Raw genomic sequence first — 15,240 nt, forward strand, 5'->3', positions numbered from 1 at the left:
CTTGGGAGCACTTACAACTGTGGTGTGGCAGATTCTAAGGTGGAGGTCGTCTTAAGGTTTATGAAGGCTAACAAATCACTGTGTGCAAAGATGTTGACCATAAGGAAACAAGTGCTTGACTACTGCCTATTGGACGACCACAGTTTCCCATTAGAGTATGTTTCTGTGATACTGTTTCTTAAAGAGTGTGATATTGTTTTTACAGTAGTGTGATATTGTTTGCACTATTTTAATTTCGTGGTAGTTTTATTTTTTTGTCAGAACTGCTATTTTTTGTGATACTGTTTCTTAAGGGGTGTGATATTGTTTTTAAAGAAGTGTGATATTGTTTGCACTATTTTATTTTTTTGTCAGAACTGCTATTTTTTGTGATACTATTTCTTAAGGGGTGTGATATTGTTTTTAGAGAAGTGTGTATTGTCTGCACTATTTTAATTTGGTTTGTGTTAATGTTTGGAGCAGTGAGGTGGTTGCCAAATTCAGTAATGATCAATATCTTGTCATAAACGATATATTGTCGTTGCTTCCAAATGAGCACGTCAGTAGCAATGTGATTGAATGTTGGTCCCTAATTCTGAACCATATTGAGCACACAGAAAAATGTGAAACAAGTTTGATGTTTTTTGGGATTCGACACAAGGTAAGCTGTCCATTTAGTTTGATTAAATATAATAACTCTTTAAAACAAAAATAGGACTTGTAACATATATATTCAAAACAGGAAATAAAAACCAAGGAACTGGAGACATGGAATTGATTAAAGAAAAGATGTTCGAAAAATGGGATGAATTCATTAGAAGAAACACAGTTCCCTGTAACCTGCAAGCAGATCTGGTTTTTATTCCAATGGTATGGAAAGAGCATTATTTCTGTGTTTGTATAAATTTCAAAACCGAGACAGTGGAAGTGCTGGACAACACAGAGTACGCCGACTGGGAGCAAACACAAATACACAAAGTTGCAGATTTGGTGGTATGATTAATTGATATTTCTTTAAATTATTGGTGTATATTAACATTGAAATAATGGATTTCTGTGTTTGTGAAATTATCACTAATGGTTAAGCTTAATATTGTAGGCGGAGCACATGATTGACTACTTAGCAAAGAAGAACGTGGAAAGAGTAGATGATATAATAACGTTTGATGTTGTCAACATCAACTTCCCTTGGCAAAAGACAGAGATGAACAATACTGAGTCTAAAAACTTCTTAATGATGTACATGATTCGATATGAGGGTGTAATGTTTGAAGCCGACCTGAACCAAAAAGTGTATAGGGGGCTAGAAATGGCAGCATCATTACTTTTAGCTGATATAAATGAGAACAGAACACCTTTGATCGAAAAAGTAAAAGAATTTTCAGATGGGAAGGACGAAATAAGGAAGACATTGAAGCAAAAGAGGAAGAACAACGAAAAGGTGAAAGGGAAGCAGAAAGAGGAAGTACCAATGGCAGAAGTTCAACCAAAAGAGAATGTTGATGTTGTTGTGGAGGAGACAAATAAAGAAGATGTTCCGGAAACAGCAAAGGAGGATTGTACTAAGAAACCGATTATTAACACAGAATTGCCAATTCTTCGGCAATCTCCTAGGAAAAGGTAAAAACCATTTACAATTGTATATACAAAAAGATAGAAAGTAATTAGTACAAAGGTGTCCAGAAATAATAACTGACTGTTAGTATAGATTTGCTTTACAAAGGAGCTGATTCCGGAAAAGATGGTGAAGATCGTAGGAACGAGCCCGCAATAACATACAAACGTGGTAGGATTAAGACCGTTGCAAATCCTAAGAACCGCGGTAGAGGTAGAGGAAGGAATTAGGACTACTATATTTGTTAGAACAAAGTTTGAATTAAACTAAATGGTATGTAATGTTAGTACAAAAAGGAATTTAATGGTAACTTTTTATAATGGTAAAGTAGTGATGGCTATTTTGGATGTCATCTAACTCTTGCTAAAGTGTGATATTATTTAACGTTTGGTGTGATATTGTGTAATAATTGCTGTGATATTGCTTCTCAATATCACACAGGGCTAAACAATACCACACTGTTTACATAAAAAAATCACTATGGATATGGATTGTTAAATCTCACGTTGATATTGTTTTTATAATGTTGTGATATTGTTGTGTACACAGGTTGATATTGCTTCTCAGTATCACACAGTTTGATAAACAATATCACACAGATTATTAAACAATATCACACTATGAATATGAAATTTTAAATCTTACGTTGATATTGTTTTTACAATGTTGTGATATTGTTGTGTACACAGGTTGATATTGTGTTAGAAAACTGCAGAAGCATATTATGAACTGCCATATTTTGACAACACACAAAACACAAGATGTGAAAATCTTAAAGCAAAAGGCATATATAGTAGTTCTGATGTAGTGATACTGTTTAGAGTACGATGTGAAATATATAAATGTAAGGTGTGATATTGTTTCTCAGTATCACAAAATACAAAAACAAGACAACTTAGACAAATAAAATAATCCAATATTCTCCGAGTACGAGTATTTTCTATATAAAATAAATTATAATCTATACTTTAGTGAAGGTTGTGGTCTATATTAATATACTAGTCATAAAGAATGTCGTCTATTTGCTGCTGCTATAATTAATGAGAGCCATCAACAAAAACTCCTTCGACCGATCAACCATCATCAACATCATCCTCATCTGAACTACCCTGAAAAATACAAAAAGGTGAAACAGTGATATTACTTTATATAAGGAGTGATATTGTTTCAAATGAAGTGTGATATTGTTTCTATGTCGTAACAATTACAAACAATATCACATTCTGTTATCCTCAAACAGTGATACTGTGTAGTATAAAGTGTGATATTATTTCTAATAAGGTGTGGTATTGTTTCTAAAATTACCAGGAAAATATAAAAGAAAGTTGAGACAGATGTGTTGACACATTGTGTTATCCTCAAATAATATCACATTCTGTTATCGTCAAATAGTGATACTGTTTAGTAGAAGATGTGATATTATTTAAAATAACATGTGATATTATTTTTGACTCGTGACCATACAGTAGATATAAAAAGTTTCATACAGACTTTTCATGGTGAACATACCTTATTGTCGGCATCAGGTACAAAAGCATTAGGACAGTTGCGTTTATCATGGTGAGCCATTTGTTTGCAATTACGGCAAAGCCTTTTAGGCTTCTCCGCTTTAGCTATGCATTGTTGCTTTTTGGAGATCGTTATCTTCCCGCTACCCTTGTTCTTTGCCTGACGAGGTGGTAGAATCCTCACCTCGGTTGAGGAACTGCACCCAAGAAGCATCTCCAACTCCTGCTCTTTGGTCATTGACTCTAATTGCGGATTGAGTTTCACCCTGAATTGTTTATGTGTGTCAACAAGATCAGTGATGTCCTTCGTAGACACATTCTTGAGCACACTGATGGTCGCGTAGAACTCTGACCATAACTTGCACATTTCCATATTTCTTAAATCAGTGGCATCAAAATCCTCAATTAACTCACCATGTGGACCATAAAGAGGGATCTTATGTGCATTCTTGGTCCACCGCATAAGAATGTATTTATCGGGCAAAGTGTGTACTTGTTTTCCAGAGTAAACCCAGATAATGTGTCTACAAATAATACCCTTCCTGTTGAACAACTTGCAAGAACATTCAGCGTCATTCTTTAGAGAATTGTAGACAACTTGGTAGGTCTTCTGCGTTCTGGCATCAGCAATACCAAATAATTCTACACCGTTTGCAGGTGGTGTGAAGCCACCAACACTAAGGGAACAAATAGAAGCAGAAGCTTCTACTTGAAAATCTGCGAAAGCAGCATTTGTATAAACCTTGGAAGCATGAGCTTCCAACTTAAGAGAAGTTGCTAATTGTGGAAGAGTACAATCATCGTCTCTATCAAGTTGTTTTTTAGTATGGCGCTGTACATCAATGGCGCTTTGATACCGCATCAAGAATTCAAAAAGTGTACCATGTGCATTTTCAAAACACTTGAAAAAATTATTCTGACTCTCAGAACGTTGAGTTGTTCGTAATAGACAACCCATAGGAACATCACGAAAATAAGCTGGGATCCATTTTCTCCTTTTTTCTAAACATGGTTGACAACCGGGAATTACCGTCAAGATTATGCTTATTGACCAACCGGCACCACTTTTCTTCAAATTCAAGAGGTTCTAACTTAGCATCCCAAACAATAGCATTCAAACGGCTGACAAAATCAGTCTCTTTCGATATTGCAGGCCCAACCTTATCAGTAAGCTTTTGCATGATATGCTATATGCAATATCTGCGCTTAGGATGTTTGAAGACAGCACGCAAACCCAACTTTATTCCAGCACACTGATCAGTTATTATACAGTGTGGCTCTCGCTGTCCCATAGCATCAAGAAACTTTTGAAAGACCCACGTGAACGAATCTTCATCCTCATGAAATAGCAACGCATAAGCAAAAGTAACTGATCTTTTGTGGTGGTCTACGCCAGTAAAAGGAGTAAAAAGCATACAATACTTATTTGTACTGTAAGTTGGATCGTAAGTGATGTAATCACCAAACAAAGCATAGTTTCTACGAGACTCTACATCACACCAAAACACAAGAACCAAGCATTTACCAGAATCCACCTCGTAAGCAAAGTAAAAACCTTCAGTGGTATCACGTTTATCCTCAAAATAGTTAACAAACAGTTGAGAATCCCGGTCTCCTACGAAACATTTAATATCCCTTCCAAAATTCTTAAAATCAACCAGTTGAGCTCCAACATTCTCATAGCCATCTACATATTCCTTGACATTTCTAAATGCCCTTGTTGGCCCTTGATTAACCCTTGAATGATCAATAATTGTCTTTTTATGGTAAAGATGGAGGTGCCTATGTTTTTTTTTTTGAAACTGTTGATTTCTAAGTGAACAATGACAGTGATTATGCCAATCACGAAACTGAAAAACAACATAACCATCCCCATTATAACGAAACTCAATCATAGCAGTACAACCAATCCTAGTTAATTTAGTGTTCCTGATATCAAAAGGCCTGGGAGTTGCCTGCTCCTTTCCACTATCTAAAACAGTACCCTTCCTCTTACGATCTCTAAAACCTTCACGGTTTCAAACAACAAATTTATACTTCACATCACCAGAAACAGGCCTTTTTTGGGAAGACTTCCTAGGTTCAAAACCACATGCTTTTGCATACACATCATAAAAACTAATAACTTCTTCCAACGCCCCAAACAACTGGCCAATATAAGGTTTAAACTCAGGTGCAACATTCCTTGTGCACAATTCACTACCACCAGGTGTGGAGTCCAAAAGTAGTTGATGCACACGAGAAGGAAGAGAATGTTGTTCAATATGTGGAGTAGAGCTAGATGCATCAGGTGGTTCAATGAGAACAGTAGAAGAAATTAAAGACTTGATCAACAATATCATTACTATCTTTAGAGGTAATGGCAGAGACATGAATATCATTACAGGAAGAAGAAGTTACATTACTTGTAGGATCTGGCAAGAAAATTAAAATGTAAAATAACAAGAAAAAGTCTTCAAGATATGGACGAAATCAATATCACACAAATGGCTGAACAATATCACATATCCAGGAAAATAATATCACGTTATTTGGGAAAAATATCACACATGAAGATGGAAAACGATATCACAAAGGAATGTTGCAGGAACAATATCACACAAGTGGCTGAACAATATCACATATCGAGGAAAAGAATATCACGTATTCTGGAACAATATCACACATGAAGTTGAAAAACAATATCACAAAGGTGAATATACAATGGTACATATCAACATAAACAATATCACCAGTTGTAGAAAACAATATCACATATTGAGCAAAACAAAAAAAACACTTGCTGTAAGGTATAAAATAAGAACGTCAATGAACAGAAAATATTTAGAGGTACAAATAATTATACGAACGAAATAAAGAACATGTGATTGAAAGCTGAAAGTACAAAATAAAGAGAGAATACGCAGAGATTTGAGAATACGCTGAAAGTAGAAAATTAAGAAGAATAACATACCAGACATCACAATGATGATTGAATACGCAGAGATTTGAGCAGGAAAACCTGGAAATCAAACAAAAACGTACCAAATTTTAGGAAGCACAAAAGTAAATTGAAAATAACAAATAAAGCAAGATGAAATTCAAAGCATAGAAACGAAAGAAGAACAAACAGAGTAAGATGGCAACGAATTCGAAACATAGGGACGAAAAACGGCAATTACGTACCTGAACAAAGGAACTAATTGGAATAATATGACAATTGTGAAGAATGAGCAGCAAAACCTAGAAATAAAACAAAAACGTACCGAATTTTAGGAAACACAAAATTAAATTGAAAATAACAACAAAAGCAAGATGAAATTCAAATTATAGAAACGAAAGAAGAACAAACAGAGTAAGATGACAACGAATTCGAAACTTAGGGACGAAAAACGCCAATTACGTACCTGAGCAAACGAACTAATTGGAATAATATGATAATTGTGAAGAATGAGGACGAAAAACGGAGATCACGCCTAAATTTTAGGGTTTTCCAGCCCAACAGGAGTCGTCTATCTTTGTCATCCTTGAACGTGTTAACCATACCTCTTCTATTTGAGCCTTCGGACCAAAGGTTTCTTTTATCTTTGGTCCTCTATCTGTTTCATCTATCATTACTCTCGATTTGTACTTTATTTCAACTCCAGTTTCCTTCTTCTTTGAACTTTTATAATTATCCTTTTACATTGATTTTTCTCTGAGCTTATACTTTCTAAAGCTACGTGTTCTTTGCCTTGTGGTATTGCACGGAAATGTTTTGTTTTGGTTTGCAAGTTGTTTATTCTTTCATGGTAACTTAAAAATGTTTGAAATCTCTTTAGAGCTACTTGTGATCATCTCGTAGTGGAAGCCTGGATCCTTTGGCGAGCAATGTTAGATCTTCGAGTATGGTGTTTGGTTACTTGAGGTCGAGAACATAGTATCATAGTTGGATGCGAGTTTGAGTTTAGATAACATATAGAGTTATGGAGAAGGAGTATTAAAGGTCTTATATTGAGCTTTGAAAGTTTGAGGATGTAATTACATTGAGGATACATAGATGTTTGTTTGTTCTATCTGAGGTAAAAAATGTTTCACTTAAGAGTATGATGGTTTAATTGAAGCACATAGATTTGTACGGTCTTGTGGTGGATTCGTGATGTTGAGATGATATTCATAGATAATAAACCGTAACTACAAATTGAAGTTATAAGCTGTGTTGTTATATGGATACAGGTGATAAGATTTGTACGGTGATATCATTTTAAGAGCGATGATGGAATTGTGTTATCGGTGGATAAGTGTGTTGTGATACAATAGGTACTAGCTAACTAAAGATGTATGGTTGCTTTGGTGCTTAGGAAAGTCGTGGTTATAAGTGTTCAAAGGAAATGATTGAGTCTTGCGAGTGCGACTGATGATTTTGTCATGAGATTGAGGTTGCATAAAATTATGATAGTTTAGTCGAATTTTGAGGTTTGGGATTGATGACATTGGATACTAGATATATATCGAGAACCATCGAGATTTTATATTAAAGGTTTTTGAGCTTAAGAGTTGTGAATGGTAGTAAGCACTACTCGCTTTGAGGATATTAGAGTAGAAGTTATTCAAATGGCACTCGTGAGTGAAAGTGTTTTCTCATTTGAAAGATGTCCTTTGTTTAGAGATTTATCTGTATGGGGTTTTGGTCGATGCTGGATCTTATGGTGAATGATGAGCTAGAATTGGAGTATTTGTTAAAGGTTATGTTGATTTGGAGTAATAGTAATAAGTTCATACAAATTTTGAGAGGGCATATATGTTGTTTAACGATGGTTAATGGTAGTTGGATGAGTGTTTGAGATATGAGGACTAGATGTTGGCTTAACGATCTTTATGGACCTCGATGGTATGAGTTTGATGTAACTTTTGGGATTGTAGAGTGTGTGAAGATAATAATAACATTGATGATTTAGGATCTTTTCTTTGGTTTAAGCGTGTTGATATGGATCAGAGTGCGCAGCGGTTAGGATTCCGAGATTACTTTGGTTGATGGATCACTTGTAATTCTTACCGTCTTTTGATCTTATCTTTGAAATTCAAGTTTTGAGGACGAAACTTCTTTTTAGGGGGTTGGATTGTAACACCCCGTATTTTATAATAATATTTTATAATGAAAGTATTATATTAAATTAATTATTTTGAAGTTTATTAATGTATTTTGGAAATATTTATATTTATCGTCTTCGTTCTCTATTTTAGTATTTCCTGTTTTGATATACTTTTGATGGGTTAAAATGTCCGTGCACGATTTTACTATTTTAATTTGCTGATTATCTTTCTATTATAACCTCTCCTTTCGTTTTAATCATATCCAATCTGATTTGTAATCAGATAATCCGTTGTATAAGCTAATGGACCCAAAGCCATTAGTTAATATCCTTATAAATAGAAATTAACCTAGCAAGCAAGTAGGTCAATTTATTTGTTTGTGTGTGCGCTCCTTACCGCACGTCCTCTCCTCCTTTTCTCTCTTTTGTTCCTTTTCTCCGTTTGACTCCATTGTTGAATATCTTTCATTCCTCCAAACTTATTGATAAATTTTATTTCCACAATCCTTACTCTTACCACTACAACATATTCTTCTTCACATAATTTTATGGAGATTATATGTATTGACCTTTAGACCTACCTTTAAGGTCTCTTATTTTAATGGGTGAAGAACAAGAATAGCCTTTCATGGCGTTTTCAAGGGTTTCGGTATGTGCTTTTATTTTTGTGTCGCTTTTCGGGATGTTGACACGTGTTGGAGACAAGGCTTTGCTTGTCGTATTCTTTATGGAGGTTTTCATTAATTGCTAAAAAGGTAACTAGTTGTTTTCCTTTAATTGTGTTTATGCCAATTGATGTAATTTACGTGATTTAATAATTGATTTGTGTAAATAGGTACGTGTTTGATTGTTTATTATCATGTTTAATTGTGGTATAGCTGAGCTACTATAACTTAAGTCACATGTCAATGTTATAGCTAATGCTAATGTAACATTAGACTAATGAAGTCAATGTTATAGGTGAGCTAATCTAACGTTGAGTTACGAGGTAAGGTTAATGTTAAAGTTATAGTTGGGGTACTATAACATTGAATGGTTAATGTTAAAGTTATAGCTGGAGTACTATTACATTGTATGGTTGATACTTGCTCACATGTTATGTTGTGTTCAGTTACTATATGACATTGTGTTTGTATATATATTTGGTTACTCTTGTTCATATGATAAGTAGGATGGTCAGTTATACTATCCTATGAGTTGAGTCGTGATGTTGTTCACGCATGTTAGTACAGTCGGTTATACTGTGCATTTGTTGTTGGCTAGTTTGAATAGATTACGGTAGTTACGGTTATGTGCTAACGGAATGAGCCAAAGCCACCCGTTGATGCGGGATTTATTTAGTCTATGTTCGGGATTGGGCAGAGGCAGTGGTTATACGCTCTGTTCCCCGATTCTCGTTCGATGTACAGTTATTGCACCAAGAGTCTGGCCAGGTCTTAGACATATAGGCAGTGGTTATACGCTATACATAGTACCGTGGAGGCAGTGGTTATACGCTCCATATCGATGGAGGCAGTGGTTATACGCTCCGTCAGCTAGAGGCAGTGGTTATACGCTCTGGCAAGTTAGAGGCAGTGGTTATACGCTCTAACGGGCGTTCGCTCTATTCGCTATGCTTTGTTGCTAGCTTTATGCCTTCTGTTGCCATGGATTGTGTGTCACCATGTTCGCTATGCTTTGTTGCTAGCTTTGTGCCTTCTGTTGCTGTGGATTGTGTGTCACCATGTTCGATATGCTTTGTTGCTAGCTTTGTGCCTTCTGTTGCTGTAGATTGTGTGTTACCGTATTCGCTATGCTTTGATGCTAGCATTGTGCCTTAAGTTAATATGGGTCGTGTGCTACTTTGTTTGTAAGTGTACATGGTCTAGTGGTTGCATATGGTCTAGGTTTGCATGTTTGCATCTGTCTAAGATTGATAAAGTCATGGTAAGCTGTATTGGGTTTTCATGAGTATAGATGGTCTCACATGTTTACTGGTTTTACATGTCAGTTGTTAATGATTATTAGTTACATTCAATTGTTGTAAACATGACTGGGAGAGCATCTAGTAACTCCCGACTGATTGTCGACCCCCTTCTCGGGTTGTTCAGATTGTTGCTGACTGGTTGATGCTTGCTTGGGTATTGTGCGAAGCGAGCTTAATAATAAATTACGACTTTGCTTTATGTTTTGGGAACCATTGAATAATGTATTAGTTTGGTTTTCGTTTAGTAGCGAACCAGATTGGCCAGGTGTTTCCGCCACCTTGACCCTTTTTTCAGTGTTATACTCTGATTATCCTTTTATAGTACGTTTTTCCTTTGTTTTATAATCCGGTTTGTTACATCCTCGAGTAGTGAAAGCCCTTGATACAAACATGAGTAAGCATCATGGTATGGTTGACGTCAATCGCTATCCATCCTTAGGCCCAGATAAGAATTTGGACCGTCCAGACGGGACGATTAGTCGAATGGGTTGGGTTAGGCCTCGGAAGGCCGAATAAAACGATCTAAGAAGATCAAGTGTTGAAAACCGATAACCGTCTCATATAAACTATTCCCTAACCTTGTTCAAGTTTCACCCTTGGCAACACGTAAGTGTATTACCCCCCAGCGGAGTCGCCAAACTGTGGACACGGGGGGCCCATGGGGGCGCTTGCGAAACAAGCGTTTGCATTTGTGGAGTCGCCACCAATTTATTGTGGAAAATTGGAAACCGTTCGAATACTTCGCGTCATGTCAAGACACAAAGTAGTGACATAGACATTAAGAACTCTTTACCCTTAGCATTCTATGTCTAGAATGACTCTCGTGATATGCATGTGTTGTTATGGCGATTTGGCAATGCATGCGACATATTAAAAAAAATGCAAAACAAGTAATAAATTCCTAGTATGGCCTTCCTAAAATAGAAAATCAAATAATCTATTACAAATTCGGAAACCAATTCCTTTGGTCCCTTGAATCTTCAAGTGGTATGCCTCCCTAGAACACCGTCTTTGTCGAAACGCCTTTCTGAATGGCACCGTCTTGAAGGAACTTCAGAGTTACAAATAATAATAAAAATACATAGCTATTCCTATTATACATTTGTAATATGAAAAACTAGTAAAAATAAAAGTAATATGAGATCACATTAAATTACAACCGAATCAATATTCCCTTACATTACGGGTAATATTGATTAAAACTAAGGCCATACTAAAATAAAATTACATAATTCAAAATTACATAAATAAAATATGACATTCAACAATGAAATATGCAGTATTATAATATGTGTCTATCATGCCAAATTATGTGCCAAATCGCCCTATTTAACGTATATCGATCATATAACCCAGTTTTATGGAAATTCACGACTTTTAACTTATTAAAATCGTAAATTAATACTAAAATCTAATTTTAGTCCAAGTTAATATCCTAACACTCTTATGTCTCGAAAATTAGTCATTACTCAATTTTTGACAATAATTCAACTTGAGATAATTTCATGCTCATTTTGACCCTAAAATCATAACATTTATGAAATAAATCCAAATTTAATTACAATAATTTCAAAATTTGAATTTTAAATTTTTGAACATTCTGTAATATATCCATGACACTCATAATGTCAAAAATCATGGTTAAAATTTTAGAATTTACTTCGAGAAAAATGTAGTTGCGATTTATTGGTTTTATCAAATAAAATATCTAAAATATACAAAAATTAATCCAATCAATTTTACAACTTTAGATCTGATAAGTGGGATATAAATTCAACCCAAAATAAGTTTCTCAACCCATGTAATTTAGTTTAGCTATTTATGCAAAAATAGTCACTATTTATGTTACTTTTCATCTAAAAATTCATAAATCATGCAAAATGAATCAAGTTCATCTTAAATTTTACACAATGTGAGTAAAATAAGCAAGTGACACCATTTTAAAATTTCATGGCCTATTTTGAAGTTTAACTATATTTAACCATTTTAGCTCCTTTTAATACATTTTTATCTCATAAAAGTCATAAATCATACAAAATAAATCAAATTTATATGAAATTTTACATACAATAAGTAAAATATGCATATGAGGTCATATAAAAATTTCAAGGTTAGAGACTTAGTTTAACTATGTTTAGCATTTTATTTTCCATTATAGTCATAAAAATGTAATAAAATAACTAAAAATCATTAAAATGAGCAATAAAATATCATAAATCATAAAAATGACCTAAAAACAATTTAGGACCAGAATATACAACATACATCAATATTTCGTGGCTTTATCTATTAAATCACAAATTATTAGTTTTAATTAAGTTACTAATAACTCGAAAAAACTATAAATCGATTATGCATGCAACATCCTATGCTCGGATACCAATTGTTAGGTTCATATACCTATTATTAGACTTTTCTAATGGTGAACTAATTAACATATTAATATGAGTTCTTTAGATCTAGTGCATGCATAACAAAAGAAGAGATAAAATAATAAAACAATGTTCCTTACTTTTTTAAATGGTTCGATATGGGCACAAGTAAGGTCTCCTACCTTCACTTGTTCTTGATCTTAAATGTCAATGGAAGATCCTCCAACCTTGGTCTCAAATACAGAAACCCTCCTCAAGAGATGCACCCAAGATTAGCCCTTATCACTACTAAATAATATTTGGTAGATATTTATTTAGTAGTCTACCTTAAAAATTAATACTCACATATTACGTTAATAATATTAGTAGTATATATGAACAATTTGGATCAAAATTTCTCAAGTTTTAGAGAAGGAAAAATAATTATGAGAGAAGGATTTTTGCATGTGTATTATTTTGAGAGATGGTAGAGTAAAATGAGAAGAACAAGTTATTCTCATACCTTCACTCTTACCGTCAAATGCTCTTGTATATAGCATTTTGGTTTTCTCCTTTTTGTCTTATACAATATCCTTTTGTGTGTAGGTAGTAGGCTAGGTAGTATAAAGCGTGTCATAAGATGTTGGAGCATCTTTCCAACAACAAAATAACAAAACCAAAAATTAAGCATGCTACCATTTTGGACACTACACATGAGTGTATATGGGTCCATTTTTGTCTTATACTATTTGTCTCACAAATGCTTATAAGTCTTATGTTTAATTATCTTACATAATTAAATATTAATTTGATCATACAACAATTATGTGACAAATTAATAACAATATTTTCACTCAACTTATTGAGTAATATTTTACCATTATATCAATATATAATGGGTCCCACAATAGCTAGTTAGTTAAATTTACAACCTCTTGTAAATGTAATAACTAATTACCTCTACCTTAAAATATATATAAAACCTCAATATAATTTAGTAAATTAATATATTAATCCACTAAATCGAATCTTATTTAATCACATTACAATAAGATACATATTTCCTCTCATAAATATAAATTGTTCTTATTTAAGGAATTAATTAACTTGTATCAATATACAACTAATTAACTTTACTGATTAGGGCATCATCTTTTAGGTTTGACATTAAGGGATCAACTGGCCACCACCGTCCTACGACAACAACGTCAAACTCAAGGAACCAATCGTTACCGATTAATGTTGATCAGTTGACTATTTAATTTATCATCCCTTTCGTATTCTTATTATGAGATTTAATTATGATTTTAAATCATGTGATCGCACTACTATTGAGGACACATACTCCAACAATATGGAGTTAATAGCCAAGCTAGCAACAACGGATCCAAAATTTAAAACTTCCCAACTTCATACTCAACATATAACAATGCAAACCAGTGCTAAATTGCAGCACACAACTCACTAATCACCTGTAATACCCCATAATTTAATAATTATTTACGAGAATAAGTTATGTAATTTAAATAATTAATTAATGGAATTTATAATAATGGATAATAAAATAAGTAAGCAACTCGGGAATTGGGTTTATCTAGTAACTAAGTCTTGGGCCGTGTGTTGTGAATAAATAGGGGCTGATTATATTAGGCCTAGTATGAGAGTAGTCGGGATTTAAAGAAGGATTTAATAATAAGTATAATAAGTATAATATTATGGTAATTCCTAATAATAATTAGAAAAGACAATAGTTTCCTAATTGACCTCATATAATCTCTAAACCTAGACTATAAATACTTAATAAATCTGAAAAGTAATTAATAAAAGAAGAGGAAGGAGATTTAGAAGACGGAAGAGCGATTAGCGATAAAAAGGTAAGATCGTCTTATGAATTAATGAACTCGTATTTTATTAAAACCGTATAACATAACAATGATCGTATAGCTAGACCATATCGTGACCTTAGACCATGACCTTGGCCGTGGACCATCATAGACTGACCAGACCCATGTTTGACCACCGTTGACCGGCGGGAAGGGGGTGGTTTGTGGTGTTTTAGTGGTTGTATGAAGGGGGTGTAATATGGGTTTAACATCTGAATTGGGCCACGACCTGGGTTAAGGTGGTGTTTGGTAGTGATTCGACCCTCAGGGGGTGGTTATGGGTAGATGAGGGCGATGACTTGGGTGGTTAATTGGCCGGAAAACGTTGATGGGTGGTGGTTTGTATATAAAACCGTGAATGAAGACATGGGATTAAACCCATTGGACTCGACTTGAACCGTGGCTTTAGCGGGTTGGGTTTGTACCTGGTGGGGAGTCGCACGTCGGTTGAAGGTCTGGGTGGTTGTTGGTGGTGGGTTGTGTGAGGGTGGCCGGAGTTTCGCGGTAAACAGGGGAAAACAGGGGAAACCGTATTAGTGCGTGTGACCGTCTTAAGTCGGCTACCATGACTTCGTTAGTTGACCATTAGGGAATTGGAGACCACCCCTGGAGCCACCATGGGACAGAGGTGTCAACGGTGGTGGCCAGAGGTGGTAGTGGTGGCTGTGGTGGTGTTGGCGAGGTTCTTTATAGGCGGTGTTGGTAGATGTCAGGTTTTCGGTAATTTGTATGTTTGTGGTTGTCTTGGCTAGGGTGTGAATTTGTGGGTTGTAGGGAATGGCTAGGCTGGTGGTTGGTGGTTGTCTGGATACGTTGTGGTGCGGGCTAGGAGGTGTCAGGCTGTGTGGTGGTGCTAGGTGGTCGGTGGTGCCGTGTATGATGAGTGT

General features: G+C 34.9%; 2 protein-coding genes across 2 annotated transcripts; both read right to left on the reverse strand.

The window, feature by feature from the left end:
- Window positions 1-2,667: 2,667 nt before the first annotated feature.
- Window positions 2,668-4,060, reverse strand: LOC141601371 (protein FAR1-RELATED SEQUENCE 5-like). The gene is made up of 2 exons (XM_074421648.1): window positions 3,104-4,060; window positions 2,668-2,703 (listed from the first exon to the last, which is right to left on the reverse strand). The coding sequence occupies exons 1-2, from the start codon at window positions 4,058-4,060 to the stop codon at window positions 2,668-2,670; spliced, it is 993 nt and encodes a 330-aa protein (XP_074277749.1).
- Window positions 4,061-4,289: 229 nt separating this feature from the next.
- LOC141601372 (protein FAR1-RELATED SEQUENCE 5-like) lies at window positions 4,290-5,444 on the reverse strand. The gene is made up of 2 exons (XM_074421649.1): window positions 5,192-5,444; window positions 4,290-5,110 (listed from the first exon to the last, which is right to left on the reverse strand). The coding sequence occupies exons 1-2, from the start codon at window positions 5,442-5,444 to the stop codon at window positions 4,290-4,292; spliced, it is 1,074 nt and encodes a 357-aa protein (XP_074277750.1).
- Window positions 5,445-15,240: the final 9,796 nt, after the last annotated feature.

The sequence above is a fragment of the Silene latifolia genome, chromosome 9, assembly GCF_048544455.1.
Source record: "Silene latifolia isolate original U9 population chromosome 9, ASM4854445v1, whole genome shotgun sequence".
Lineage (NCBI taxonomy): Eukaryota > Viridiplantae > Streptophyta > Magnoliopsida > Caryophyllales > Caryophyllaceae > Silene > Silene latifolia.